This window comes from Melanotaenia boesemani, chromosome 4, assembly GCF_017639745.1.
Source record: "Melanotaenia boesemani isolate fMelBoe1 chromosome 4, fMelBoe1.pri, whole genome shotgun sequence".
Taxonomy (NCBI): Eukaryota; Metazoa; Chordata; class Actinopteri; order Atheriniformes; family Melanotaeniidae; genus Melanotaenia; species Melanotaenia boesemani.
In genome coordinates this window covers 11,079,542-11,106,616 of record NC_055685.1, presented here as the reverse complement: position 1 = coordinate 11,106,616, position 27,075 = coordinate 11,079,542, and the positions used below count along the sequence as shown (strand labels likewise).

General features: G+C 38.8%; 1 protein-coding gene across 7 annotated transcripts; it reads left to right on the top strand.

The window, feature by feature from the left end:
- Nucleotides 1-1,302: 1,302 nt before the first annotated feature.
- Nucleotides 1,303-26,618, top strand: LOC121639101 (circadian locomoter output cycles protein kaput-like). Of its 7 annotated transcripts, XM_041984313.1 has the most exons (26): nt 1,695-2,135; nt 2,248-2,317; nt 3,202-3,286; nt 3,642-3,797; nt 7,420-7,508; nt 8,061-8,120; nt 8,370-8,518; nt 10,225-10,316; nt 10,534-10,623; nt 10,832-10,952; nt 12,492-12,527; nt 14,677-14,790; nt 15,000-15,118; nt 15,216-15,298; nt 16,590-16,696; nt 16,799-16,946; nt 17,124-17,199; nt 17,490-17,634; nt 17,780-17,883; nt 19,605-19,709; nt 19,945-20,103; nt 20,545-20,748; nt 21,771-21,964; nt 22,145-22,277; nt 22,873-23,007; nt 23,110-26,618. In XM_041984313.1, exons 5-26 carry the CDS (start codon nt 7,492-7,494, stop codon nt 23,392-23,394), a joined length of 2,676 nt encoding a protein of 891 aa, XP_041840247.1. In that variant the 5' UTR covers nt 1,695-2,135; nt 2,248-2,317; nt 3,202-3,286; nt 3,642-3,797; nt 7,420-7,491; the 3' UTR covers nt 23,395-26,618. The 7 variants fall into 7 exon arrangements, with proteins under 7 accessions (XP_041840249.1, XP_041840245.1, XP_041840252.1 ...); XM_041984315.1 differs by lacking the exons at nt 1,695-2,135; nt 2,248-2,317 and adding an exon at nt 1,303-1,417 and having other exon boundaries at nt 20,548-20,748; XM_041984311.1 differs by lacking the exons at nt 1,695-2,135; nt 2,248-2,317 and adding an exon at nt 1,303-1,417.
- Nucleotides 26,619-27,075: the final 457 nt, after the last annotated feature.

Genomic DNA, 27,075 nt, shown 5'->3' with positions numbered 1-27,075 from the left:
TCCTCTTTGATCTGCAGGACAAGGCATTTATGATTTCCAAAAGAGAAACTTAATTTCCTCTGACCTCAGAACAGTTTTTCACTTTGCCTTAGTCCAAACTTTAAAAAAGCTTTGGACCAGAGGAGACAGCAGCCATTCTGAATCATGTTCACACTGAATATTCTCTGCACGAGAAAGCTTAAACCTGAATTTTTAGATAGCACACTAAACTGTTGTCACAGATGATGATTTCTAGAAGTGTTTCTGAGTCTGTGCAGTGATTTAAATTAAAGAAAGATAGCTTCCATATAACACCTAAGTGCCCAAAGATCAAAGCTTCCAATACTGATTCTCATTAAACCGTATTAAACACAGAGAAATCTCTAGATTATATGAACATTTTGGTGATATTATGTACTGTAAATGATAACGATGAGATAGTCATTCCTCATGACTTCAACTGAAGTGCTGAAGAGCATAATTCAGAAATTGCTCTACATTTTTTTAAAGGTAAAATTTTTTAACATGGGATATCTTTTGTAAATTTAATATTAGTTTGCATTTTGCTTTTATTTACATATTACACAATATCTTTGAAATTTTAGTTGTGTAGATATATATATATATATATATATATATATATATATATATATTCATTTCTGTCATTAAAATAGATCTTTACATGTAATGGCCGCCTGGAGAAAATCTTGAATCAATCTCTAAGTCACTTCATATAAAGTGGATCTAATATTCAAATCCACCTAGATGTAAAGTTAGGGGAACCTCGGCACAGTTTTGGGTCAACGTCATGACGTGCTGTGCTTGTGATTGGATCTTGATAAATGGGGGAAACCCCTTGCTAACAGGCCGGGCCATCCCTAACCCTTCTCTGTTCCCCCCTGGCGACCGCCCAATGTCACATTCATAGTCCACTCACTGGAACATGTGATTTCATTTATGACATTCTGAGAGATGTATATTCTATTACGTGTTCAAATAGGCCAGTGTTTTATAGGTCAAGGCCATGTGTCATAAAAAAAAAAAAAAAAAATTAAACTCTGTTTTGGGCTACCAACCTGATTTTAGTATTCTACTTTCTGATTGTTATTAAATTAAAGCTATAGTTACTATCTTGCGCATGTATTTTCTATTATAGGTAATCCATGTTAACGCGGATAGTGGACTAGTCCGGTTAAAGAGGGCAGGAAAACGCGGAGTCATTTCCCCTTCGAAGATCACTCAGCGGTTCCCTCCGTTTTGCTGCTACTGTACTTGCAAAATAGTGCGCCTTGCTGTCTCTACTGCGCATGACTGTACGTCGTAATATGAAGTAGGCCTCCTGTTTTTCTACCCAACCCGAAGTCCTTCTGGCCCCCACCATCTCGACGCAACGCTCAAGTAAGCAAAACACGGAGGCAGCTGCCGAGAATTCTTGAAGGTAAAGATTTTTATTGCATAAAGACGCGGTGGTCGCTTGTTGAGAAACAGCACCGTCGTCGTTGTTTGCGAACGGCGCTTTTGACGTGCGGAAGCGGTCGGACTGCAGCGCAGGCTTCGGGACTGTTTCCGCACGCTTGAGGGAGAGCAAGGCCCAGTGACCCACATTCTGAGCAGCCTGTATCTGTGTGTGTACGAGTGGGCGAGCGCGTGCGTGTATCCTCGTCAATGTGTGTGTACGTATGTACCCTGGACTATGCATGTGTGTACATACATCTGCCGCGAAAATGTTTCCACCATCGCCGGTTTTGGGCATTTCTCATCCGCCGATATTTGTGTTTTTGTCGGCGTGTCCGAGGACCTTTCCCCGTGCGAATCTTTAGGCTATTTCTCTGTGGTGTTTGTTGACCAGCGGTTTTATTTTAGAGATTATTTTGTCTCCAATGTCAGTTGTTGCGTGACAGCTCCAGGCTCGGCGACAGCTTGAAACAGTAGATGCAAATTTTTCTGTTTATTACACAAACGTGTCACCATTTACCTGTCATAACCGTGCCATTCAATATTTGTAAGTGTAGCGGGAGGAAACGGAGACAGTAAGAGTATTAAATCTCTTGAGTTAAATGGGCTGTTTTTTTTCGGTTGCCAGCTTAGTTAGCCTGCTAGCTAGCTATATGGGTTGCTCTCTTTCCGTTGTATAACAACACCTGTGGCATTAAAAGGTCTGTTAAATGTTTACCGTGCTTTATAGCTAAACACTGTTTTGGTCGACAGCATTACGAAGTCTGCGGCTATATTGTTAATGGTAATCTATTCATTCGTGATGTTGTACAGTTTGTTCTTCGCTCAGTGAAGAAGCTCAGCGTAATGAGGCTTCACTTATTGGCCACCAGGATGATCATAGGTCAGCATCACCCAAATTAGAGCCCTCATAACTTCATAATGGACGCCTTAAGTTGTTCAATTAAATATTTTAATATATGGAAATATAACAAGGGACTCTAGGTCAATGTTATTTGTTGATCTTGTAGCCTTAATGATCTTCCCGCATAATTTCACGTGTTGCAAAATGAGCTCAGATAGTCATTGAGAAACTTAATTGTCTAATTGTCAGTTTTTGCTCTTGCACGCGATTCTGCAAAACAGTACATATACTATAATTAATATTCAGTTCATAAGCATTTCCTTTTTTTCTTAAGATGAACTGCTAACATACCCTAGTGATGGTCTATATGTTTTAATGTTTGTCAGATTATAATGTAAAATAATTTATTAGTCTCAGTTTCTTGACTGTGACAATATTCTGCTTGTGTAAATTTGGGTACATTAAGATTATTTTTCAGACTTAAGGACAAAGTGAGAGCAATATATTTGTGATTTTAGTAAGAATACTCAAACCCAACCAACAATATGTCATGTATGATATTATGTTTAATATTAAATCTAATGTTGACATATAGGTTGTGTTGGAGATTTAGATCCAGATTTAGGAGGAAATTTTATTATTTTCTTCTTTTTCTTCTTCTTATTATTAACTTTTTAGTAGTGATTTTCACTAATGCCTTAGAAATTTCCCTTGAAAAAACAACTAGACTTGTCGAATCTGCTCCAATATTATGAGTACTGTGTTAATATTCTGCTGTCCAAATGTTCAGATGTCTGAAGCACAAACATTTTCATTGTACAGTGTTTGTGTTCTTTGTTGGTCTTAATTCAGATGCTTATTAAACAATGGATGCAGATATATTAGACATTTCACTGAATGAGTCGGATCTTCTTGTGTTGCAGTTGTGGTGTGGTGAGAAAATTTGTCACTGCCTGGGGGGTTAGGGTCTGAAACAGCCATTTTTGCCTACAAGAGACATTCCAGAGGGTAAGTCAGAGTAGGAGTTACTGATGTATGAATGTTGCAAGTAAAATATCTGGTCGAAAACTTTGGTTTATCTTATCTTTTTTGGATTAATGTTCGTTAAGCATATTTAAACATATGTTTCAGTACATTACACTGGTAAAACTTGTGTGTGGTAGTTACTGCCATTTTATTTATTTATTAATCCGTATCTGAATATTAATTTAACTTAATGCAATCAGAATAATTTTAGCTTGTCATAATCATATTTTGCTCTTCTTGATGCAAGAACACCGTTAAAAGAATGAATTTCTTGTGTCCACATTGACCTGTTGAGCCTCCTGACCCCTTTTCTTGTGCTGTGTTTTTTCTCTTACAGGTTTTGGTCGGCCACCATGTCTTTCCAGTGGTCTGTTATCCTTTCGTGACCTCAATGACCTCAATACCGCTTTTGACCATAGAGTCAGCTCTGACCCCAAACCCTTTCTACAACACCTGAGAAAAGACGTTAAGCTCGTGCAAACGCTGCAGTGAGGTGAGAAGTGATAACACACACACACACAGTCGTTGCTCTGCTGCCATGCAGATACATTACCTCACTGAGGACTGTTTTTTAAGTGAGACAATCTGTTGTGATCTGTATGTTCTCAGGCAGATTTTGAAGTTATTGAAATTGAAAGGCTTAGTAGAACAAAGCAGAACAAAAGCATTTTTTTAGATTTTCTTTTATACCTAATCTGTTTGGATTTGTGAAATGATCAGTCACCATATTTTACAAAATGTGCATGCATGCAGTTGCATCTGTCAGTTCATGTCTCCATCCTTATTCTGCCACTTATCTAGAACCAGTTCACAGTGATCTCAAAAACTCCCCCTCCACAGCCACTTTCTCCAGTGTTTTCAGATTGACTCTGAAGGCCCATTTATGTTCAAAGCAGAAGACGGATGGATGGATATCCTGCATCGGTTACGCATGTAATTTGGTCTGTTTTCACTGAGCTTAGCCATCCTTTACTTGACGCTGAAAGCAGAGCAATACCACCGGAAATCATGGTGGCAGTGCTGAGCAGAATAGCTGACATGCAACCAGCGAAAGAAACAAACCAGAGAAGAAGAAGAGGAACCGGAAAAAAAAAAAAAGCAGAATAATGAAGACGAGGTTAACGTTGAAATTTATCTTTTTGTAGAAAGGATATGCAAGTGTTTTGGGTGGTTGGAAACAACTTTATTGTGGTGAATTACTGCCACCAGCTGGTGTCTGAAACTGATGTTGGATTGCGGGAGTGAACTCTGAACTCAACACTGCCCACTAGTGGCGAAATTAACTTCACAACCATGGCAATGTAAAAGACGCATGGAAGTATGGGGGCGGCGACGTATGACGACCAAGCGGCAACCTCCGCCTGTAAAATGTGAAGCCTATGCGGAAGTGCAAAAAAATTGCAGTTCACCCCTCATCCGCTAGGGACTCCCATGTTAAAAAGTCCAACTTCACAGCAGAAATAAACATGTTTAAAGCCTGGTACAAAAATTCATTTTAGGATTAAAAGGTCAAGTTTACCTTCATGACAACTGTGAGGGGGTGAATTTTTTCCTACCTCATCCATTTGAATGTTGTTCAATCTTGAAATTCGCCATAATTAGGGGTGTGTCCTTTTGATTGACAGGTATCCAATATCCGCGGAAAGAAGGGAAAGTGCAGCGCACCTGCGGTTTTTAGCCGGCTAAGAGCGCGCCTTAGCTTTAGCCCACCTACCTCCATTAGCTGGTTAGCTACCATTGCTCGGGGTTAGCTCGGTTAGCTCTTAGCTACAGGCAGCTTGGAGTTTGATGGTTGTCAGTCATCCACCCCCACCTTCACAGTACCCCTCTCAGCTCCACCTCTTTGCCCATTTTTGGATTTTCCAGGACTAACGACACACATGACAATACCAAGAGCTGGGAGTGCCCAACGAGCTTCACCTTTGTTCTTCATAAACCTACAGGGGACGTCACAAAGGCTCCGTCCATTTTTTTTATATGCAGTCTATGATGACAACGCTTGAAACGGAGTTCTCTGCCTCCGCAAGGGAGCATAAATGAGCCTTGAGGCGTTCCAAAGCCACCCCAAGTCATGTAGTCTCTGCAGTTGCTCCTGAGTCTGCCCTTAGGTCTCCTCTGAGGGGGACATGTTCGAAACATTTCCTTTGTGAAGTGCACAGAACTTATCCTGACAGATTCTTGAACCACCTCCACTCGTTATTTTAACATGAGCAGCAACTCTGTGCTAAATCTGCATGGCTGGCCAAGCTCCTCATTCCGTCCTAAAGTTTAAGCCAGCAGAGGAATCTTAAATTTGGCCAGTTGTATCTCATTCTTTCTTGGATACTTATGCCCTACTCATATGGGGCAGAGTTAAGGTGATTCTGCTACAGTTGTTTATCGCTTCATCCACACAGAACTGGCGTTTTGGAATTCCAAAACCGCTGCTCTTCTGAAATGGTTCCCAAAGCGAATACTTCTGCAAATACCACCCTTTTCCATTTTGTGTGTACAGCTTTGACGCATCTTTTTTTATAACCTGCTGATGTCCCAGAGCCCTATCACAACACTGGCTGTCTGTTCACAAAACTGCTGTATTACATGCTGTGTTTCAATAAAAAAAAAACCAAAAAAACATGCCAGACCAAATTTGAATTTAAATTTGAATTTATTGATTTGACAGGGACATGCACGGCAATGCTTTTACCTCAAAGGGAAACATGTTTAGTGACAGGCTTTAGCAAAGCTGCTAAATAATCAATAAGCTTTAGAAAGTGAAGAAGGAATACTGCAAGAGAAAAAAAGACTTGGACAAAAGTGGAGCTGGACATGGTATTTATTACATGCCCATCATTCCAGCTGTGTTGTTATGTTGCCTGGCAACCGATTAAAATTTTGCTAGGTGATTTATGTAAGCTCATGTTAACATCTTAGCATCTTACAAAATTCAGTCATCTGAATATAGCCTATTGGTTTTTTTTGGGGGGGGGGGGGGGGGGGGGGGGCTGTAGGTTATAATGGAGCCTGACGACTAAAACTTTAAGGACCAAATCTACTGGTTTATGTTTTACTTATACAGAGTAATGTCTCTCCACTTTGGTTCTGGTTAAACTGGTGTAATCGTGAGACAGTTTACCAGAAAGCACCAGTTTTTTTGAGATTCCACAACGGAGCCGGAGCCAGAACTGTGTCCGTGTGAAAGCACTGGAGCAGACGTTTCCCCCTTTTTTATCTTCTGCTTCTTTATGGCTGTGTGTGTCACGAAGCATGTGCAGATGCAAACCACCTGCACATGCTTCATGTTTTTTTTTTTTTTCCAGTTTCTGGTGTATTTCATGCAGGGTTGCAGCGCCACTTAATGGTGTGTCATCGATACTACAGTGTTTTCACTGCACTTGTGTGGACACACACCTTTCTGGAAAAGTGTCGGACTGTACAAAAACAAAAAAAACCAAACAAAATGATTTAATCTCTGTGTGGATGTGGTCTTAAACTCCTCTACTTGGAGTGGGCAATCTACCATTTTCAAACTGAGGACCATGGCCTCAGGTATGGAGGTGTTAATTGTGATCTTGACTACTCAGCTGCAAATCTCCCCAGTGCCAAATGTTAGTCTAGGTTTGATCAAGCCAACAAGATTGCATCAGTTGCAAAAAGTAAAGAGGCAAGCCGAAGCTGACCAAACTGGAAACCGACTGACTCTCAGCTGCACCCATAAAATTATGTCCCTGAAGGCTATAAACAGGATCTGTGACAAAAAGCAGCCCTGGTGGAGTGTAACACCTGCAAGAAATGAGTCAGACTTACTGCTGGCAATGTGATCCAAGCTCTTAATGTGGTTGTTCTGGGACTTAATAGTCCCAGTAAGGACCCCTTACCCTCGTACTCCCAAAGGGCAACCCAAAGGACAACATGAGGGACAGTCACAAGACTTCACAAAATCCACAAAATGCACAAAGACTGGGCAAACCCAGACACTTGTCAGAATTAAGTAATGAAAACAATGATTTGGTTCAAAACAACAGACACAATTTTCAGGCTCGTACTGCAGTTTGAGACCATTTGCATGTTATTAATCCAGTGAATATGAAGTATAGCAGTGAAACTAACACAATGTTTTGTGTTTGTCTTTCCAGGTGCTCTTCCAAATGCCTACCTCACGCCTAAAGAACAAATCACTGCAGCCACAGCCCTGATCAGCAACCACCATGACATCAAGTATAGGGTATGCTAGTGCACACATGCAGGAGCACACAATATATCAAGATGCTATTTACATACAGTATGCTTTTGTGGACACAGAATGTCCATATATATATATATATATATATATATATATATATATATATACACACACACTGTTGTGCCATTTTGTAACTGAGTTTTTTGTCCTCTAATAATTTGTATTAATAAAACATTTTTCTTTGCATAAACATATACAAATTGAAAAATGACATATCAACTCAATTTATTATCTGACTGTACTTACCTAAACCAAGGCAAAGATCCCACCCTCTTACACAGATTCACTAATCCTTCTTGGCAACCGCAACACATTCCTTTTTCTTCTTCCAAAAACGATCTTGTTTTTGTGAGTGCATGACTCAGAAATAAACTTCCTGCTGACATGTATAATAAGAATACTTTTTTAGCCATCTATCATTTGCTATTATTAATGACACATATTTACTTTCAAGCTCTCCAACAAGCATGCACACACAGGAAAGCTGAGTCAGCTGGAAAAACTCGGAATGCTGAATATTTTTTCCTCCTGTAGGGATGATTGTAGTATCTTTGATGGGTTGATGGAAGAAGATGAGAAGGACAAGGCAAAACGGTAAGCTAATTGTAAAAATAAACACTCTTGAGTGATAATGTTTGTACTTCCAAATTTTGATACGATATAAACTAAAAAATTTTTTTCTTTTTTTCTTTTAGCAAATATACAAAAAATGACTTGATCGCATGTTGTTTGACAGCATTTGCAGGATCTTGAAGAAAAATGTTTGGTTTTGTTTTGTTTCTCTGTGGGTAAAAATAGTGAAAATGGAAGGAAAAAAAAAATTAAAAACTGTTGTGATTGCAGTGTGTCCCGCAACAAGTCGGAGAAGAAACGGAGAGACCAGTTCAATGTCCTCATTAAAGAGCTTGGCACGATGTTACCAGGCAACACCAGGAAGATGGACAAGTCCACCATCCTGCAGAAAAGCATTGACTTCCTGTGTAAACATAAAGGTCAGGGCTCTCTGTCATCCTCACCTCATGTCTTGTGTTTATGTGAAGCAGCTGAGTGGAATATTTCTGGCTCTACATTTAGGTTTGTCATTCACTCTGGTTTAATCTGTATCAGGGCTTGTTTGGCATAGCCAGTAAAAAACTGGTTATGCCAATAATAATAATAATAATAATAATAATAATAATAATAAAAAAAGATGTTTTTATTGCTTTACAATGAAACACAGGGCTGTAGACTGCAACCAAAAATGAGCCCTGAGCGTTTTTCAGGTGTAGGACGTCTATCTCTCTGAGTGTCTCTGGGTTTTCTGTGCTTATTCCCCCCTAACCTCAGCTCAGGGAACAATGACACTGTGAAAAAGCCAATGATAGACAGAGAAGTGGTTGGTTTTCTCCTCTGATTGGCTGCGATATACAGTTGTACACCATACTGTGTGGGTTGCATACTGTAATTGGTGCACATTGGGCATCCAGTATGACAAAGACAGATAACCAAGAATTGAAGAAGTTAAAATAAATCTGGAATCAGTTATAAACTTGGAATATCATGGAATTTGCTTATATGTGGGTATGATCTAGTACAAAGTTTTTCACTCTGCCTGAGCCAAACGAACAAGGAAAGATGGATGAGAGTTCAATTTGACCACTGCAGCCCCTGGTATGTGCGACGTCACCTGAACTGATTGGGCTTAAGTCCTCCCCGGAAGTTCAGTAGTGGCCAAGAGGCTGGCAGAAACTCAGAGGCTGTCCAAAGAATAAAAAAAAGTAATCTAACGCTACGTGTCTCTTGGACAAAAGAAAAAAGCTGCCTCCTTTTCTGGTGAAGCTTCAGAGAATATACTGGCTGACAAACAAAGACATCAGTAAACAGTAGATCACACTCACCCCATGCATGGAAAAAACATTAATCACTGTTGACACAACTAGTGATAAGCAGAGACTGACATTTAAAACAAAAAAGGTGGAGCTGGTTAAGCAGCCATAAATGTTGCATATAAACCAAAGAGGAGCTGCCTTTCACAACGTTCAAGTCCAAGTAGATAATTCTCATTAAAAAGATTTAATGTCAATACGGGGTGAGTGGAATTACCTAGAAGCAGCACAGCTTCATAATCCAATTATAAATATATGGATTTAAATATCTATGTGTAGTTTCATTCAGTTTAGGGAAGCTAGCAAGTCTGTTTTTAATAATAATTCTTTTTTTTTTTTAACATTTGTGCTTTAAATAAAATATAAACATTCCTATACCTAATTTCTTCACAATAATTTAAATAACCATGAATTAAAATCTTATTACCCATGTACACATACTGTATGAGTAATAATAAAAATGTAATCCTCAAATTGTAATAAAAAAAATGGTGCTGAGAGCAATGCCAGAAAAATTTGGGTGTATCTCAAGTTTTTTCTGGTGAACCCAAATTAAAAAGTTCGGTTCATCAATGCAACCAATTTTTTGTTTAAAAAAAAAAAACAATAATTAATTAGAAGATAAATAAGAAGATCGTGACTTGATATTTGATATGGCTAGCATCCCATAAAATCCCAACTCATCATTGCTGTGCAAGTTACTACAAAAGGAGTTTCCACTGAGCTGTTGTGTGTTAGCAAATGTAGTGGTATGTTAATTGTGTCTCTTTTATGCCTGAAATGCATTTGTTTAGCTGTCTAGAAATTCTAATATATCCCTTCTCCTTCATCAGAGATCGCAGCCCAGTCCGAGTCGAGCGAGATCAGACAGGACTGGAAGCCTCCATTTCTTAGCAACGAAGAATTCACCCAGCTCATGCTGGAGGTCAGAAATCTCATATTTTGTGTTTTAATCTTTAGTGTTGAGTAAAAGGACAGAGTCATCATGGGCTTAATTTTTTTTACTAGTCACAGAAGCTGTTCATTGCTGTATAATATTGTTTTTTTTTGTGTTGGAGTAAAATATTAAATCTTTTCTGATAGACTAAAACCAACCTGTTATGACAGGTTTTTCACACTGTTTTCTTTGTCTCCTTTAACAGGCTCTGGATGGGTTCTTCATAGCAATAATGACTGATGGGAACATCCTCTATGTCTCTGAAAGTGTCACATCATTACTAGAACACCTACCGGTAAAAACACCAGTTCTTTCTGTTGTTACTTTTTTTTTCATTAGATTTCCAATATACCACAAAACAAGCCTTAAAAAGATTTGTGTGTGTTAGTGTTTCACATTAAGCATGTCATGATGACCTATGTGCTAAGAGGGTTTGGCTGTAGATTTGTTCTTTGAGGGTTTAGGATTTGTATTTTCATTCTTGTTGCATGCTTTTTTCCCAGGCGGACCTGGTGGACCAGAACCTGTTAAACTTCCTGCCAGTTGGGGAACACTCTGAGGTGTACAAGGCTCTGTCCACACATCCCACCGACCTAGAGAGCCTTAGCACAGACAGCCTGAAGAGTCAGTAACACCCAGTCCTTTTGTGCTGTTCTTATGGCTTGTTTAAAATAATTCAGTAATTCTAGATATGGATGTGTGCCCTGAGGTGAAATGGTTTGGTTGTAGATTATTTTCTGGGTTTCTAAAATTTCTCTGTGTGTATTTGGCCTTTATATTCAAAGTAAATTTGAAAGAAAAACACAATACTCACACATACATAACAATGTACATTATTTGGACCATGAAACACAGTTTAGATGTATCTCAAAGGAGTCAAAGGCAAAATAAGTAGCATTGACACCTAGTGTTTCAAATCAGAACTGCAGTTGAAAGAGAAAAACACGGAGAGCGTTCTTCCCCCCTCCCCCTCGGAGAGTTTGGCGTAGGTTGCCGGTTTGCGAGAGGACGGTTCTTTTATAGTCTATGAAGGACGGAGAACATAGCGCCAGCAAACATCATGATGAGGAGCGAAGATGATTCACACACACAGTAAGTTGCTATGCTTTGCAATGCTAGTGCTAATTTCACGCGCTAATTTACTTTAGCACAAATTAGAGTGTAAACAAACGCTACATTAATCAATAAATGCCACGCAGCAGCAGTTTTCCCTTAGTCTCACTTAATAAATTAATTTGATAGTAATTTCATAAGTTTATAAGGACAAACACACTATTCACTTGGCCCAAACATCATTACATTTGTTGTTGTAAACTAACAGGCCACCATTTTACTCCACTAATACATCCATACAGTCACACAAATTAATTTAATGAGTTCCGAGAAATAAATTAGACTAAAATCTTTTTAAATCAAGATAAACTTTTCAGTTAATTTTAGCAAAATTCCGGTGCTTACGTGTCGAGGAGAAACTCTCCAGCTCAGACTTCTCCACCTTTCAGAAGATTCTCCAATATTGATCCTCGTTTTATTCCGTTTTTGGTCGTTTGCTTTTTTAGCAGGATGCCGAGGCTTTTTAGGTTTTTCTGAAACTATTTCTGGTTCGCTTCTTTTTCAATTCCATACCTGCACGCTGCTGCTCTTTTGCCAACATAAAATACCAGACGCTGCCTTGTTGTTGTTAGACAACCGTGGGGAGTCGTATATGATTGGTTAAGGAACCAGGAAGTTGCAAAGACCTACACGGTGCACCCAAGTCATTCCGGCATGGAACTCTTATTTTGAAGGAGAAAAACTTGACAGAGACATTGTTGATGTAGGAGACAGATTGTTTATATGGAAGCTTCCTTTTATCTCTCGCAGCAAATGAGAACATTTTAAATTATTTTTAAGGAAAAAAATCCTAATTATTCAGCCTTTTATAGAAAAAAGAAAACCGTTTGAACATGAAATTATTTTATTATTTTATTTTTACACAATCTATCAATTAATTTGGATATTTTTCACAATCAACTCAAAACTACAATTATACAGTCAAATGGGCAAGAACGCTCCACTTTTCTAATCTCTTTGCAGTGAATAAGATTGATCTGAAATTCCTTTTTAGAACAATTGATCTTTTAATAAACACAGATTTTAACAAGTCCTCCATGCCACCATCAGATGCTGCATGTGAGGACTTCGGAGACCACTTCAGAAGTAAGATCAATGTTATTAGAGCCAACCTTTTATCTCAACAAAATGTTGATTTTTTTTTTCTTTCTTTCTAACATATCTGAAGCAGTGTTTGTTCCTGAGGAAACACTGGAGAGTTTTGTCCTGGTTGATGCAAAGATGCTTGGTTGAGTTTTCTCCCAACTAAACCCAACAACCTACCTTTTAGATCCCATTCCCACATCACTTTTAAAAGCATTTTATGGCTTCTTTGAGCTTGAGCTTTTAAAATGATTAAAATACTCTCTTCAGACGGGTGGTTTCCCATCTCCTTTCAAAATAGCAGTGGTGAGGCCTCTTCTGAAGAAGAGTAATATACAGTAGATCCAAACATTTCCGATAACTACTCATCTCCAACTTAATGTTTTAAGTAAAATGATAGAAAAATCTTTTTTTTTATCCAATTACATGAATTTTTAAAGTAATAAAATATATTTTTTTAAATATCAGTCTGGTTTTAGGACAAACTACAGTACTGAGACGGCTCTTTTAAAGATTGTTAATGACCTCAGGTGTAATTTGGACTCAGAAATTTTCTGTCCAGGTGCTGCTGAATCTTAGTGCTGCCTATGATATAGTTGATCACCAGATTTTGTTGCACAGACTGAGAAGTCTGGGGGCCTCTCAGGTACTTTTCTTAAATAGTTTTACTCCTACCTTACATATTGACAATTTTTTGTAAATATGGATACATGCTCCTCAAAAGTCCATAAAATGCAGTGTGGCGTTCCCCAAGGATCAAGTTTAGACCCAATTCTTTTTAATCTGTACATGTTGCCTCTTGGGGATGTCATCATGAGACACGACACTGATTTTCACTATGCTGATGACACTCAGCTCTACATTGCCATGTCTCCTGATGACCTGGAGACAGTTAACGTTATTTTAAAATGTATTTTAAACATAAAGTCATGGATGGCAGAGAACTTCTTACAGTTCAACCAGGAAAAGCTGAAGTTTTAATCATTGGTCCTGAAGACAAGAGAGAGATTATTGTCCTTTTTTACTCTGAGTTGGATTTTTTTATATAAATGTAATAAAAACAGGATTTTATCATTCCAAAAACATCGCCAGAGTCCTCTCATTTCTCTCTCTTGCCAGCATGGCGGTGCTGATGCATGCTTTTATTTTTAGTGGACTAGATTATAGTAATGCCCTGCTCTCTGGTCTTTCCAAAAAGAGTATTTCTAACCTGCAATTACTACAGAATTCAGGAGCACGAGTTCTGACGAGGACCAGAGGGCAGGAACACATTGCACCAGTTTTAAAATCTGCATTGGCTTCTCATGCATTTCAGGGTTGATTCTAAGGTTCTTTTAATGTCTTAATGGTCTTGGGCCTTCTTATTGATCTGACCTTCTTTTAAACTATCAGCCCTCATGGACCCTGAGGTCCTCTGGTACTGGCCTTTAAATTGTTCCTAAAGTGTGAAGTAAAAGTTATAGTAAGGCCTCTTTCCGCTACTAAAGAGTGAAAGAACCTACCAGAGAAACTCTGCAGAGACTGTTTCTGAAAAGAGGCTCAAGACCTACCTTTTTAGCTTAGCTTTTAACTAAATTGTCATTTATGTTGTTCAGTCTGTTTTATTTTATTATTATTATTATGTATTTATTTTACTTAATTATCTAATTGTTTAGTTCTATACTCTGTTTTTATGGTTTTGTTTTAAAAGGCACATTGCTTTTACAAACTGCTTCATCTATATTTTCATACTTGTCGCTCTTATTTGTTCTTCTTTAGGTTTATTTGACTTTCTACTTAAAACATTTTTAAGTCTTCATACAGTGTTTTCCTCATGTGGATCCTCCATGTTGGGAGCTTTTCCTGCTTGGCCTGCAGGGTAGTTGTCACGGGGATGGCCTTTGTCTGGGTGGTTGGGGGGTCCTACACTGCAGCCCTATGGTCGCAGTGTGGCCCGCCTGAATCTGGGCCATTCCTGTGGTGGCCTCCCCTGTAGTCATGGTGGCTCCTGATGTGAACGAATCCCCAAGAAAACCCTTTTTCCTCACAGGGTTTGGATGTGTGTGTGTGTGTATGTTAAAGAGAGAAAAGTGCTTTATGAATAAAATGTGATTTGATCAGCAGTTGTTTTTTTAACTAGTCTTTTTGTTGCTGTTGTATTTTTTGTGTGCAGATAAGAATCACCTGGAGTTCTGCTGTCATATGCTGCGAGGGGCCATAGACCCCAAAGAGCCCCCCATCTATGAATATGTTAAGTTCATCGGCAACTTCAAGTCCCTTAATAATGGTATGTCAGTGAATTTGGCTTTTTTTGCCATTCAGATCCTTTGCAGATACACAGTTGAACAGATTATATTTGAATTTGTTTTGTAGATGTTGTTAGAAGTCAAGATTGTCTCCAGTTAAGCTCCATTAATCACAATCTAAATTTAGACTTTGAACGATATACTATAAATTCCTTGACTTAGAGAAGAAACAACTCTGTTGTTTGTACAGTTCCCAACATGACCAGAAATGGCCTGGCTGGGGTGTTACAGCGCTCGCTACAGCCTGCCTTTGATGACCAGGTGTGCTTCGTAGCCACGGTTCGATTGGCCAAACCTCAGTTTATTAAGGTATTATATAGACTTGTGCTCACTCAAATCAGTAGTTTGAAATCTTATTGGACTCACCACTGCTCTAAACCTCATGTTTTTGCTTTTGTATTTGTAGGAAATGTGTACAGTAGAGGAGCCAAATGAAGAATTCACCTCCAGACACAGTCTAGAATGGAAATTTCTCTTCTTAGACCACAGGTAAACACAGAAACAAACACATTTTACCGTGTATTGCTCCTTTTTTATTAATTGGTTCCTCGGTGAGCAGTTCAGTTTTCCATACTCACCCACCCAGTTTTTCTGATGCTCATAGGGAATTTGCAAATGCAGTTGTAACTCTAAATGTTATTTTATCTTTTACATTCACAAATATTCCTTGTAGATTTTATTGTAAACTAATTACTTTGCCCATATATTTACCCTTTTTTAAATTGTGTGTCTTGAATTACGACATCATGCTAATATTTTTTCAAGCTTAAAAGGTTAAAGCAGACAAATGTTGTGTCTGGTCTGAATGCTGCAATCAGCTGGGTTTAATCTAGCCAGGAAAAAAAATAAATGAGCAAAGTCACAGACAAGACACACTCATGCTCTGATGTCTTCAGCTGCAGAAGATGGATTTCAAACCTACTCATCATAGCCGACATGAACATCCATGTAGACAGTCAGAGCTCTGCTGACATTATGTCCCTGATCTACTCCTTTGACCTTAAAATGGATTTGAACTCCTCCAGCAAAGAAATCTGGCAGAGATTGACCTCATTCTCATTCAAAAGTGTGTCACGGAGGCCATTTTTCTGCAGGTTTTCTGAGTACTACACTGGCTTCAGGTTTTGCTTCACCCCTATTTGGCTAGTAAAGATAAATTGAATTAGAATCCCATTTAATTGTTTAATATAGTAATACATCTGTTCTCTGGCCCTTGACTCAAATAGGATGCATCATGAACTGGTTAGTGGCTCAAATAAAGTCTGGTTGACAAAAGTTTGTCACAGAGTTAATGTATTGGAGGGGGTCCGCACCTTTATGATGCCGATGGTGCTTAGAGTTAGGGGAGACTGCACACCGTTTAAACTGTTTCAGATGCCTCGCTTAGAGTGATGAAAGTTGATATACACACACTGTCATTGCCAGTGAGCTAAAAATAGATGGTATCTGTCCGCCAGTGCAGTTTACAATGCATCATCACATCTATTTACAAGATGGAACGTAAAAGTGTGTAGCACGTTAAGTTTAATGTCACCATGAAGGATCAGCCGCCTGAGTGCTTTAACGTCCTACCACTAACACCAATAAACATTTATATATATGCAATAAACTCTGTCAGTACTTAAAGGCAAAAAAAGAAGTCATCAAACACTTTTTGTGTTTTTCCAAACGGTTGAATCTGAAAATGTGTTGTTTGGAATGGAATATTTATTTAACTCTTATATGAGTTTCCCATCAGTTTCCCATCAGTAGATGAGTGAGTGCTTCTTTCTCTTTTCAGAGCTCCACCTATTATAGGCTACCTGCCTTTTGAAGTTCTGGGGACATCAGGGTATGACTACTACCACGTGGATGACCTGGAGACGTTAGCTAAATGTCATGAACACTGTAAGGGCTCATGTTTTCTTGCTCAGTGAATTTTAAAATTTTGAACAAAAGACTTTCAGGCCTTGTTTCTAATGGCTTTGCTTTTGTTTCTCCTCCATGCAGTGATGCAGTACGGTAAAGGGAAGTCATGCTACTACCGTTTCCTAACCAAAGGTCAGCAGTGGATCTGGCTGCAGACACACTACTACATCACCTACCATCAGTGGAACTCACGACCAGAGTTTATTGTCTGCACGCACACTGTGGTCAGGTACAATCACCTTAACATCATCTCATCATCTAGATTTCATTTTATTTTACATTATAGTAAACTTACCAGACTTTTTCTGTGTACGTATCAACATAACTCTTTTGCTCTGTCACGTTTCTCTTCTTGCTTCTTTACCAATTGCCTTGGAAAACCTTTATTATTTTTTCTAAAACACAGCTATGCAGAAGTAAGGGCTGAACAACGCAGAGAGCTGGGCATCGAAGAGTCTAATCCAGAGGCCGCAGCTGATAAGGTGAGATAAAACCTCTGGAACAGGTCTAAATTTAGATGTATTTTTTGTTTTGCACAGTCCCTTTGGTTTAAGGATCCACAGCATGTTTCGAAAGAAATTTTTTATTGTTGTTTTAGCTTAAGTGTAATGAATCTTTATTCAAATGATTGACTAAACCTCTTTGATGGTAACATATTTAAACAGAAATAATATATTCAGCATTTTAACGGCTATTGGTGTCTGTCATTTCCCCTCCTTGCAGTCTTTTTGGGGACATAGATTTTCATCTGTTTATCTCGTTTCTTTTCTAGAGTCAGGACTCTGGCTCAGAGTCGCAACTCAATACATCCAGCCTGAAGGAGGCCCTGGAGCGATTTGACCACAGCCGAACACCCTCAACTTCCTCGCGGAGTTCCCGCAAGTCCTCATCACATGTCTCTGACAACACTTGCACTTGTAAGGACACACATGCAGTTGCACTTGCATAATGTCAGATATATCCTCAGAGGAGTTAGTGGCATATTTGTTATGGACTAAAGAGGCTGTCCAGGTCATGCAGTAATTATGTGATGTAGTGTCTTAATAATCATTCTCTCTGCAGCAACAGCTCCCAAGCTGCACATGGACACGGCCACACCTCCTCGGCAGTCACTGGCGTCCACCATGGAGATGACATCACAGCGGCGCTCATCCATCAGTAGCCAGGTGGGACATGATTGGTCAAATGTGAAGGAAACTTAGTGTTTACCGGAGTTCTGTGGGCAGATACAGTCAAGCATATTCTGTGCAGACAGGCGATAGAAAGAGAAAATGATAATGATAACTTGATTCTTTCATGGCCTGAGACATTCAGGAATTTTCTTTGTGAAACTGTCGGATTATCAGGCTTGTAGGAAAGACAATACCAGGTCATCCAGACAAACAGATGTGTTTTTAAGTGCTCTGAAGACTTGACAAAATATCAGCAAAGAAGATGCAAAGGATCAAAAACTTCTAAATACACTGCCCATCTAAAAAAAAAAAAAAAAAGTCACCTTCTGAATTTAACTAGGCCATTAGGTAAAAGCCTCCCTTTGGATAATTACTGCACAGATGATTATTTTTCAGCTGGCAACAAGTTATTTAACCCCAACTGATGCAAAGAGTAGATTCTCATTTTTTAAGCAGCCTTGCAGAAAGAATAGAATCTTGAATAATTGTGATCAGCGATCACTTCAACGTTCAGGGAAGTGAAATCATAAAAAAAAACAACAGTAGAATTTACATATATATTTAGTAGTGAAAGTAAGAACATTTTAAAACACACAATGCGAGGGGAACTCAAGGGATTAGGACTGAACAGCTGTGTAGCCATAAGAAAAGACTGCACAGCCTCACTGATTAGAAAACCACTAATCAGTGACACTAATCAGGGAAAAAAGGCTTCAGTTTTCTAGGGAGCAAAAGGATTGGAAGGTAATTTGGTTTGTGTCCAGATTTACCCTGTTCCAGAGTGATGGACACTGTAGGGTAAAAAGAGAAGCAGATGAAGTCATGCAGCCATCAGGCCTGCTGCCTACTGTAAATTCTTTGGGGACAGTGCTATGATCTGGGGTTGCTGCAGGTGGTCAGGTCTAGGTTCTGCAACATTATGGGTCCAAAGAATGAGGTCAGCTGTTACCTGAATATACTGAATGAGCAGGTTATCCCATCAATGGATTTTTTTTCTTCCCTGGTGGCACGGCCATGTTCCATGATGACAATGCCAGGATTCAGGACTCTGTGGTTCAGGGAACATGAGGCATTGTTTTCGCACATGGATTGGCCACCACAGAATCCAGACCTGAACCCCATTAAGAATCTTTGGGGAGTGCTGTAGAAGGCTTTGCACAGTGGTCCAACTCTCCCATCATCAATACAAGATGTCACATTGTGTCCCATAATCATTGCTAAAGGCATGTATCTGTTCAGTTAGTTGTTGGGCACTGCATTAAAACAAGCTTTAATACCCACGCTTTTTCTTGAATTGACTAAAACAGGAAGTAAATGACTAAAAGTTTATATGAGTTTATGTGCTATAAAACAAAGTTTATATGTGGGCAACAGGCAGTTGGCACAAATAAATTTCTTCTTCTGTAACCAACTAAAAATAATGCATAAGCCTTTAGAGTTACTTCTTTTCAATTTTGAGTGTATTGAGTGGTTAGGCTGGTAATATCACAGCTGTTATTTGGCTAGAAAACAATATTTGTAACCAAAGATTGATTGTCTGAATGCATAAGAACCATTTTAACTTATAGCACCCAAATATAATAAATGCCAAGTGACATTAAAACTACCACAAAGTGAGTCTGTAAGACAACCAAGAAACATGTCATCCTGGTGAGTTGACAAAATATCATGCACATTATTAGTCATGATTCTTTTTTGATTTTCTGTATTTGCAGTCTATGAGTTCTCAGACCACAGGACAGAGTGTAAATCCAGCCATGCTCACTCAGCAGCAGCAGCAACAGCAACAACAACCACAGCAGCTTCAGACAAATGTGCAGGTGAGAACTGTGGAGGCGGAGGACAGTCACGTTTGACCCAACTCTGACAACATGTGTATTCTTAAATACTGTTGATGGATTAATGATAAAAAATTTTAATTGGACTAAAATGTAATATTCTGTTGCAACCCAACAATGGAATTCAATGTGTATATGCATGTTTTGTTTTTATTTTTTATCTTAATAAATATTCATCAATTGTATATATTTTTCGCTGTTACTCTCTGCCCCCCAGCCTGTGATGGAGTTCTCAGCACAGGTGAACGCCATGCAGCACCTCAAGGAGCAGCTTGAGCAGAGGACCAGGATGATCCAGGCAAACATCCAGCGGCAGCAGGAGGAGCTCAGACACATCCAAGAGCAGCTGCAGAGGGTCCAGGGACAGGGCATACAGGTGGGCTGGAAACATGTCGATGTGCACAAGATCTGAGTTGACTTAGTCATTTTAACATTGCATTGCTCCGATGCTCAGTCATAGTTGTGCAAATGAACGACACAATTTGCTGATAAATGTTTAAAACTGTCATAAAACAGAAGAAATAATTACACTTAGATTTAGATTTATTTTGATTATTTTATCATGTTTTTGCCTTTTAAGTTGTACCTGTTTTTGTCCTTCTTCTATTTTCTCATTATATTTAGAGAAAATGGTAAAAATAGAGCATCATTATGTGAGTGTGTATCCTTTATAGTTATTATTCTCTCAAAACATAATACATAAATGAATGAAAGCACATATAAAGTATGTACAGAAAACAAAACAATGATGGGAAATGTCTTGCTGCATATATCATGATATTCTGACTACTGTAGTCTGGCATTTCATGTCTCTTAGCAGATGCTGCTGCAGCAGCAGGGTGGAGCGATGAATGTACAGCTCCCTCAGGTGGGGTCAGTCCAGCAAGCTGCTACTTTGACCAGTCAGGTCCAGCAAACAACAATTAACCCCGTCCATTCAGGAACTATGCAACTCACCATTCAGCCGCAGGCTCCCCCCCCTCAGCAGAGCTTACAGCAACAGACCAACACACTCACACAGGTGAGGTTACCTTCACACACAAACACCAAACACACATATTATTAAAGTGCAACCTTGGTAGCAAGAATTAAAATCAGATTACAACATTTCCTCGTATTGCTTTGTTGCTGAAATACGAGGTTGCATGCAGTCTTTTTTTCTCAGTTTTAATTAGAATAGTTTATTAAATAAAACAACCACACACTCTCTTCATTGTGGGAACTTTTCATTGATCACATTCAGATGGAGATTTTTCATAGATGAGACAAACTATTGCAGATGTAAAGCAAAATGATCAGCTTTGTTTTCATTTCATGGTTTGGAGTGAATAAACAAGGCTGCTTTGTATCGTCAGCAGGTGGTGGTGAAGGCTGTCTTCCACATACTGATTATAAACAGTGAAGTAGCCGTTAGCAGGAAACACAAAGCACACAAAACCTGATAGTTTGGCCAAATAAACGAGAAAAGGGGACAGAGATTTTTAGGACTTCTTTTCAGTCGTTGGTGTTTTCAGTCTTTTTCCAATAAAAGGAAAAACATAACTGCCTCAAGCAGGCAAATGAACCAATTCACAAACAGAAAATTTATCGTTCTGCTTTTTTTTTTTGCTATTTCTATTCACCTTTTACTTCAAGTATCTTAAAAAATAGTTTTTCAGATTACAGGAATCACACGTGTTATATATGTCAGATTAATTAGTTCCCACAAAACTTGTTAGTGGTACTAAAATATTGTAAAATACACAAAACATACCTGCTACTCTTAGAGAAATACTCCACACACAACTAATGCAAGGTAATAATTTATTTTTAAAGACTATTCAAAATATCCAGGCCCACCTTTAATGTCATATATCATTTTCTTGTAAACATAACAAAAAATTCAATAATCTTATATAAACACACCCTCATGAATAACTTGTTTATGTTAGAATTAAACAGATATTAGTATGAGGTAAAAATAAAGAAAACTTTGAAAGTTTTAAGTGAATACTTTATTTTTATGCTATGAATGTCAACCCCTCCTCTGTTTTCTCTTTGTAGCCCCAGCGTCAGCCCCAGCAATCTGCCCAGGCCCAGCCCCAGTCCCAGGGCTCTGTATCAGCTCCCCTATACAACACCATGATGATTTCCCAGCCAGGGCAACCAAATGTGCTTCAGATCAGCACCAGCCTTCCACAGAACAACACACAGCAAGGCACAGCTGTGGCCACCTTCACACAGGACCGACAGATTCGGTAAGTAGACGACAGTGAGGTTTTATTCCCAGTGAAAACTGCTCTTTGGTCTCCAGAATTCCTGCCTGACTCCAAGCTGTTAAAGTAGATTTGATTAGTACAAACCTAGTGTGACACATGGACACTGACACTGTTTTCTTCTTTTTTCTTTTTAATTTTTTTTTGTTTTATTCTTTCCAGATTCCCAGCAGGGCAGCAGCTGGTGACCAAGCTGGTGACAGCTCCAATGCATGCATGTGGCGCCGTCATGGTTCCCACCTCTATGTTCATGGGGCAAGTGGTTACTGCGTATAACCCTTTCGGCAATCAGCAGGTAAGTACACAGACATATGAGCTAAATGGATGGTCTTTTATCTGCCTGGTTTTAGAACTGTTCTACATAGAGCATATAAGTGACCACCTGTAAAGTCCTGCCTGGTTATCAAGCTGACAGTCAAGTAAAGTGTATGGACAACTGCTATATTAACCCTGAAAATCATATTTATTTCTGTTTGATTTTCTGGGATGAAAAGACAACAATGCCAGTTATTCTGCACGTAAACAGCAGAACAAAGTTTTAAATTTAAAATGTTTATGATCAAATGTTTGTTTTTTTTCATCAAAGCAACTACAAGGGCCAAAATACTTCCTTTGTTTCCTGTCCAAATCTCAAGCTCATTGTTGGTAATGTTAATAGTTAAGCTGTCTGTTCTGCCTAGAATTATCTTTAAAAAGTGGATCATACATCTCTCAAGAAGACTCAAAAAGAAAGACATAACTTCAAGAAAGTTGTGCCTCAAAGCAGTAATCGACTACTTCAAACAGAACTAATGTAGAGAAAGTGTTCATTCTTAGAAATTTCTTTGACTGTAATCTTCTATTCTTTTTTTTTTTTTTTTTTTTTTTTACATTTTTTTTAAACATTTTAGCAAGGGGGCCAGACCCAGACTCTGACTCTGCAACCGGCTCAAGCACCCCAAGGTCAGCCCGACAACCAGAACCAGACAATTGTAATGACGCAGAGCAGCCAGCAGGGGCAGCAGCAGCAACAGCAATTTTTACAGGTACCAGAAGAGGGGAGAATATGTCAAACTGCAGGGTTTGTAGTGAAAAATAAAGGAATACCAGTTCATTTTCTAAGATTGTTTGCTTTGTTTTGCTGCCAGGGCACTCGTCTTCTCCATGGTAACCAGTCTACCCAGCTGATTTTGCAGGCAGCTTTTCCACTCCAACAACAGGGAACTTTTACCCAGGAAACGCATCCACAGCAGCAGCAGCAGCAACAACAACAACAACAACAGCAGCAGCAGCAGCAAAGACAACAACAACAGCAGCAGCAGCAACAATCTCACCACCACAGGCACCAGCAGCAGCTGAAACCACAGCCCCAGAAACAGCAGAAAGCCCCGTCGTCACACAGGACTGACAGTGTCAGCAGCCAGCCCCAATGAAGCCTGAAGGAAAACATGTGCGGCGGGAAAACTTTGGGGAATTAAAACTTTTTAACCGATTGCTGCATATGTTTGTTTTGGTCGTGTGGCTGCCATAGACTTCTTTCTTTTTTCCTCAAAAGAATTTGTTGCCCGCTTCCACCACTTCCCTGCATCTAAAAGAAATTAATCATAGGAAGGAGGAACTCTGAGTCCAAAAGGAACTCGCCACAGACTGTCGCCATGGCAACAGGATGGTTAAAATCCCCATTTCTCTCATCAGAGGCAGAAGCGTGAGGGAGATTAAGTCTTCATGGAAATCTGAAAACATACACCTTACTGCGACAGTCCCGACAGACTTTTTTTTTTTGTTGTTGTTTTTGTTTTCTTTTGTTTTTTGAAGGTGTTTCCAAGTGGACAGACCATGTACAAATTTACTGTATGATAAAAAAAAAACAAAAACCTTGTAAATATCTCGTATAGCCTAACAGAAACCAGAAATGTAGTATTTTATATGATTGCATGAAAAGAATAACTGTGTAAGCTTTTATTAGTTGCTTTTCAAAAATGAATTTTTACTTTAAGTGTTTTTTTTTGTTTTTTGTTTTGGTCTTTTGGTCAAAGACGGAGTAATTACGTGCTTTCAAAGAACCCTCCCCCTTCTCTCTCTAAAAAAAAAAAGAAGAAGTCCAGAATATGGCTTTAAAGATCTGTCGGTGTGTTTTAAAAAAGAAATGGTCGGGCTTGGGTGTTTGTTTTTTTTTTTGTGGAAGTTGCTTTTAAACACTGTGTCTCTAAGACAAAAATGGATCTTTTAACTTTGTAATTACAAATTATATTCAACAAGAAAAATAGATTACAGTTTAACTGAATTATTTGCAGGATGATTACTGTACGTATAACGGGTTTAGTGATTCCAAGTGCCAATAACATAGTTAATTGTTATGTTTTTTTTTTTGTTTTTAATATTCAAAAGGCGTATATATTTTCCAACAAGATATTACCCCTAATAAAAGTTCATGCGTGTGTATATAGTAGGGATTATTTTTTAACAGTCGGAGAGCCCTATACGTAACAAACAGTATATCCTCAACCTCCTGAAAACTTCTAGCACTTGATGTGGTTGTGTACAGTAAATTACTGTTGAGACCTAGTTGTCTGTAAATCCGTGGTGTGATTCTGTGAGCTGATGTGTGTGTTTTTGAGAATTCGATCCTCGTTCGCATGGGTGAGCATGGGCATATCTGTGGTTGGTCTGTGTTTTCGTTGCCCCTTGTGTCTTACAATGTTTGACTTAGTAAGGGTTTGAAGTTGCTGGATGGTACTTGTTCTCTCAGGAATGTGGAAAGTTTTTTTTTTTTTTTTTTGCTTCTGCCTCAGTCTGGAATCAGACCAGGAAGGATTAGACAGTGATGCGCGAAAGACCAGAGGAAATAATGTCAGGGTGTGGTAGCTCAGTCAAATTTGACACAGATAACAAAAAGCCTTTCTTGTTTCCTCATCTGCATAGAAATGAAGGGGGTAGACTTCAAGGAGAGGAGTTAAGATGATGCTTTTTGTAAAGTTTGATGAGAGTTGTTGAGATACAGTAGCACATGTGCATCTAAAAATCCTCTTACATTTTCCCTGATTGGAATTAATGAAGCAGTTTGCGTTGTGGAGTCTGGATTTCTTCTCATGGTCAACTGTGTCATCAGTGTTTTATCCTTCTTTCTCTTCCTAGGCCTCAGAAATCCTCATGCAGTTCAGTTTACTTGTTTCTCAGTTTTCAAACAGCAGTTGCAACCAGGACTGGGCCCTGATCCATTTTTAAAGACAAAAATGGATTTTGGCTCAGTATATGTACTAGTGATAAGCCATATCAAACAGAAAAGCCTTGGATTGGAGGAGTGTAATTGTTGGCAAAGGAGCATTTAGAATGTGTTGTTTTGTCTGAGAGTTGGAAAGATGGTGTGTGTGTGTGGGTGTGTGTGTGTGTGTGTATGTGGAGTAAAGCATCTCCTTTCCTTGATCCTACTTCTTGTATCACTTGGGGGTCAGTATTGGTTTCCCCTGGCGATAGCCAATCAGTTCTTGCGTTGCAGTATAAAGAAGTAATTTTTAAGAAACGTCCTCTCTGGTTGGGCTCAGTATTGTGCAAGCGTGTGTGTGTGTGGGACAGCTCAACTTGAATACATGTTTGTGTGAGAGAAAATGTGCATGCGTGGTAACTGTCACTGTAGCCCGTCGTATTTTCATATGGAAACAGACGTGTGAGCGGAAAGGGTGGATGTTGGGCGATGCAGCGCACCTGTTTACTGTGTGGCTATGAAGAAGATGGGGACAGATTGCTAACCACACACTTGTCACAATAACTACACATCAGACAGGTCTCAAATACTAACCCTCTGAGAGAAAAAAAGTATATTTAGATTTAACTGAGATTGTCCTCAGCTAGGAGTAGTAGAGAACTTTAGCATTGAGGGTCTTATTTGAGTCAGGTCTTTGGCCCATAACTTAGCAAACGTAAAACCTCAGTAGATCAGTCTGTGTTAAAGGAGTCCCTCTAATGGGGTAGTGCTGAAATGTTTATAGTTTGTGTCACTGATACCCAGCCCAAAGAATGTAAAGGTGTTATATAGAGACTAATGGATGTTGTAACTGTTCATGTCGGAGAACTTTTGACTGGCTTTGTTATGAAGGAAAAGGAGGGCTGTGAAAGATCATTCTCACTATACTGTTCCACATTTACAATCTGAAATACAATCTTTCGTTTTATTCATTCACAGGTTTTGCTTTGTCAATGAAACCCTGAATGTTTCAAGCTTTACAAATGTCTATTTTTTCCCCCTAATAATGTGTGTTTGACACCTGGTCGAAAAGGGTTCAAAAGCTGTTGAAAACAGAAGTTTTTCTTATTTGAAATGGGATGGCATTCACAAGACAGCGAGGACCCCCTCCCTGCCCTTCCACACAGATACACCTATCACTTTTCTACCACAGTTTTGTTCTAAAGAGTCTAGTTCTAGTATAATACTGTACACATACACAAAGCTAAGAACACCAGTATTCAGTGTAAAATGGTGCTATGCTTACCTGTACTGTAAGTATGTATATCCCTTCTGCTCTTGAACTGTGCTCCTCTATCTACCCCAAAGTCAAATGTTTTAATAATCAATATTTTGAAGCAAAATGTTTGCAATTATTATAACCCCACCCTGTCCCTTCTTGGTCAATCTGAAAATAAAAACAGTTGCAGATATTAACCGCTTTTTGGGTCTGTTTTTAGCCATGTTGGTGGGATGGCTGAAGAGATGTCACTATCCATACTATGAAGGGTTTTTTTTTTTGTTTTTTTTGTGATACCCCATGTGTGTGTGTGTATTTTGTTTTATTTTTCTTTTTATTAAGGAAAAAACTAAAGAAAACTACCCAATACTAAGAACACAGACACAAAGTGTACAAAATAAAAGTTTATTATGTGTAATAAGTTTTAATGATAGAGGTATGTTAAACTTAGAGAAGAAATTAAAGATTTTTATTGATGGCATATTTAACTAATAGAAATTATAATAGCATTAAAAATACTAAAAATCCATGGACGATAGATAAATGCTGACAGTGAAACTATGGCAACACCGTAACACCGAGCCAAGCGTCTCTATCACGACTGAAGTTGCTTCACAGAAAACATAAAATGACAAATAAACTGACACTGCATTT

Coding starts and splice junctions, on each gene's coding strand:
- LOC121639101 (XM_041984311.1), top strand. Junction 14,791..14,999: donor CTTCAAGTCCCTTAATAATG/GTATGTCAGTGA, acceptor TTGTTTGTACAG/TTCCCAACATGACCAGAAAT. Junction 22,278..22,872: donor ACCCTTTCGGCAATCAGCAG/GTAAGTACACAG, acceptor TAAACATTTTAG/CAAGGGGGCCAGACCCAGAC.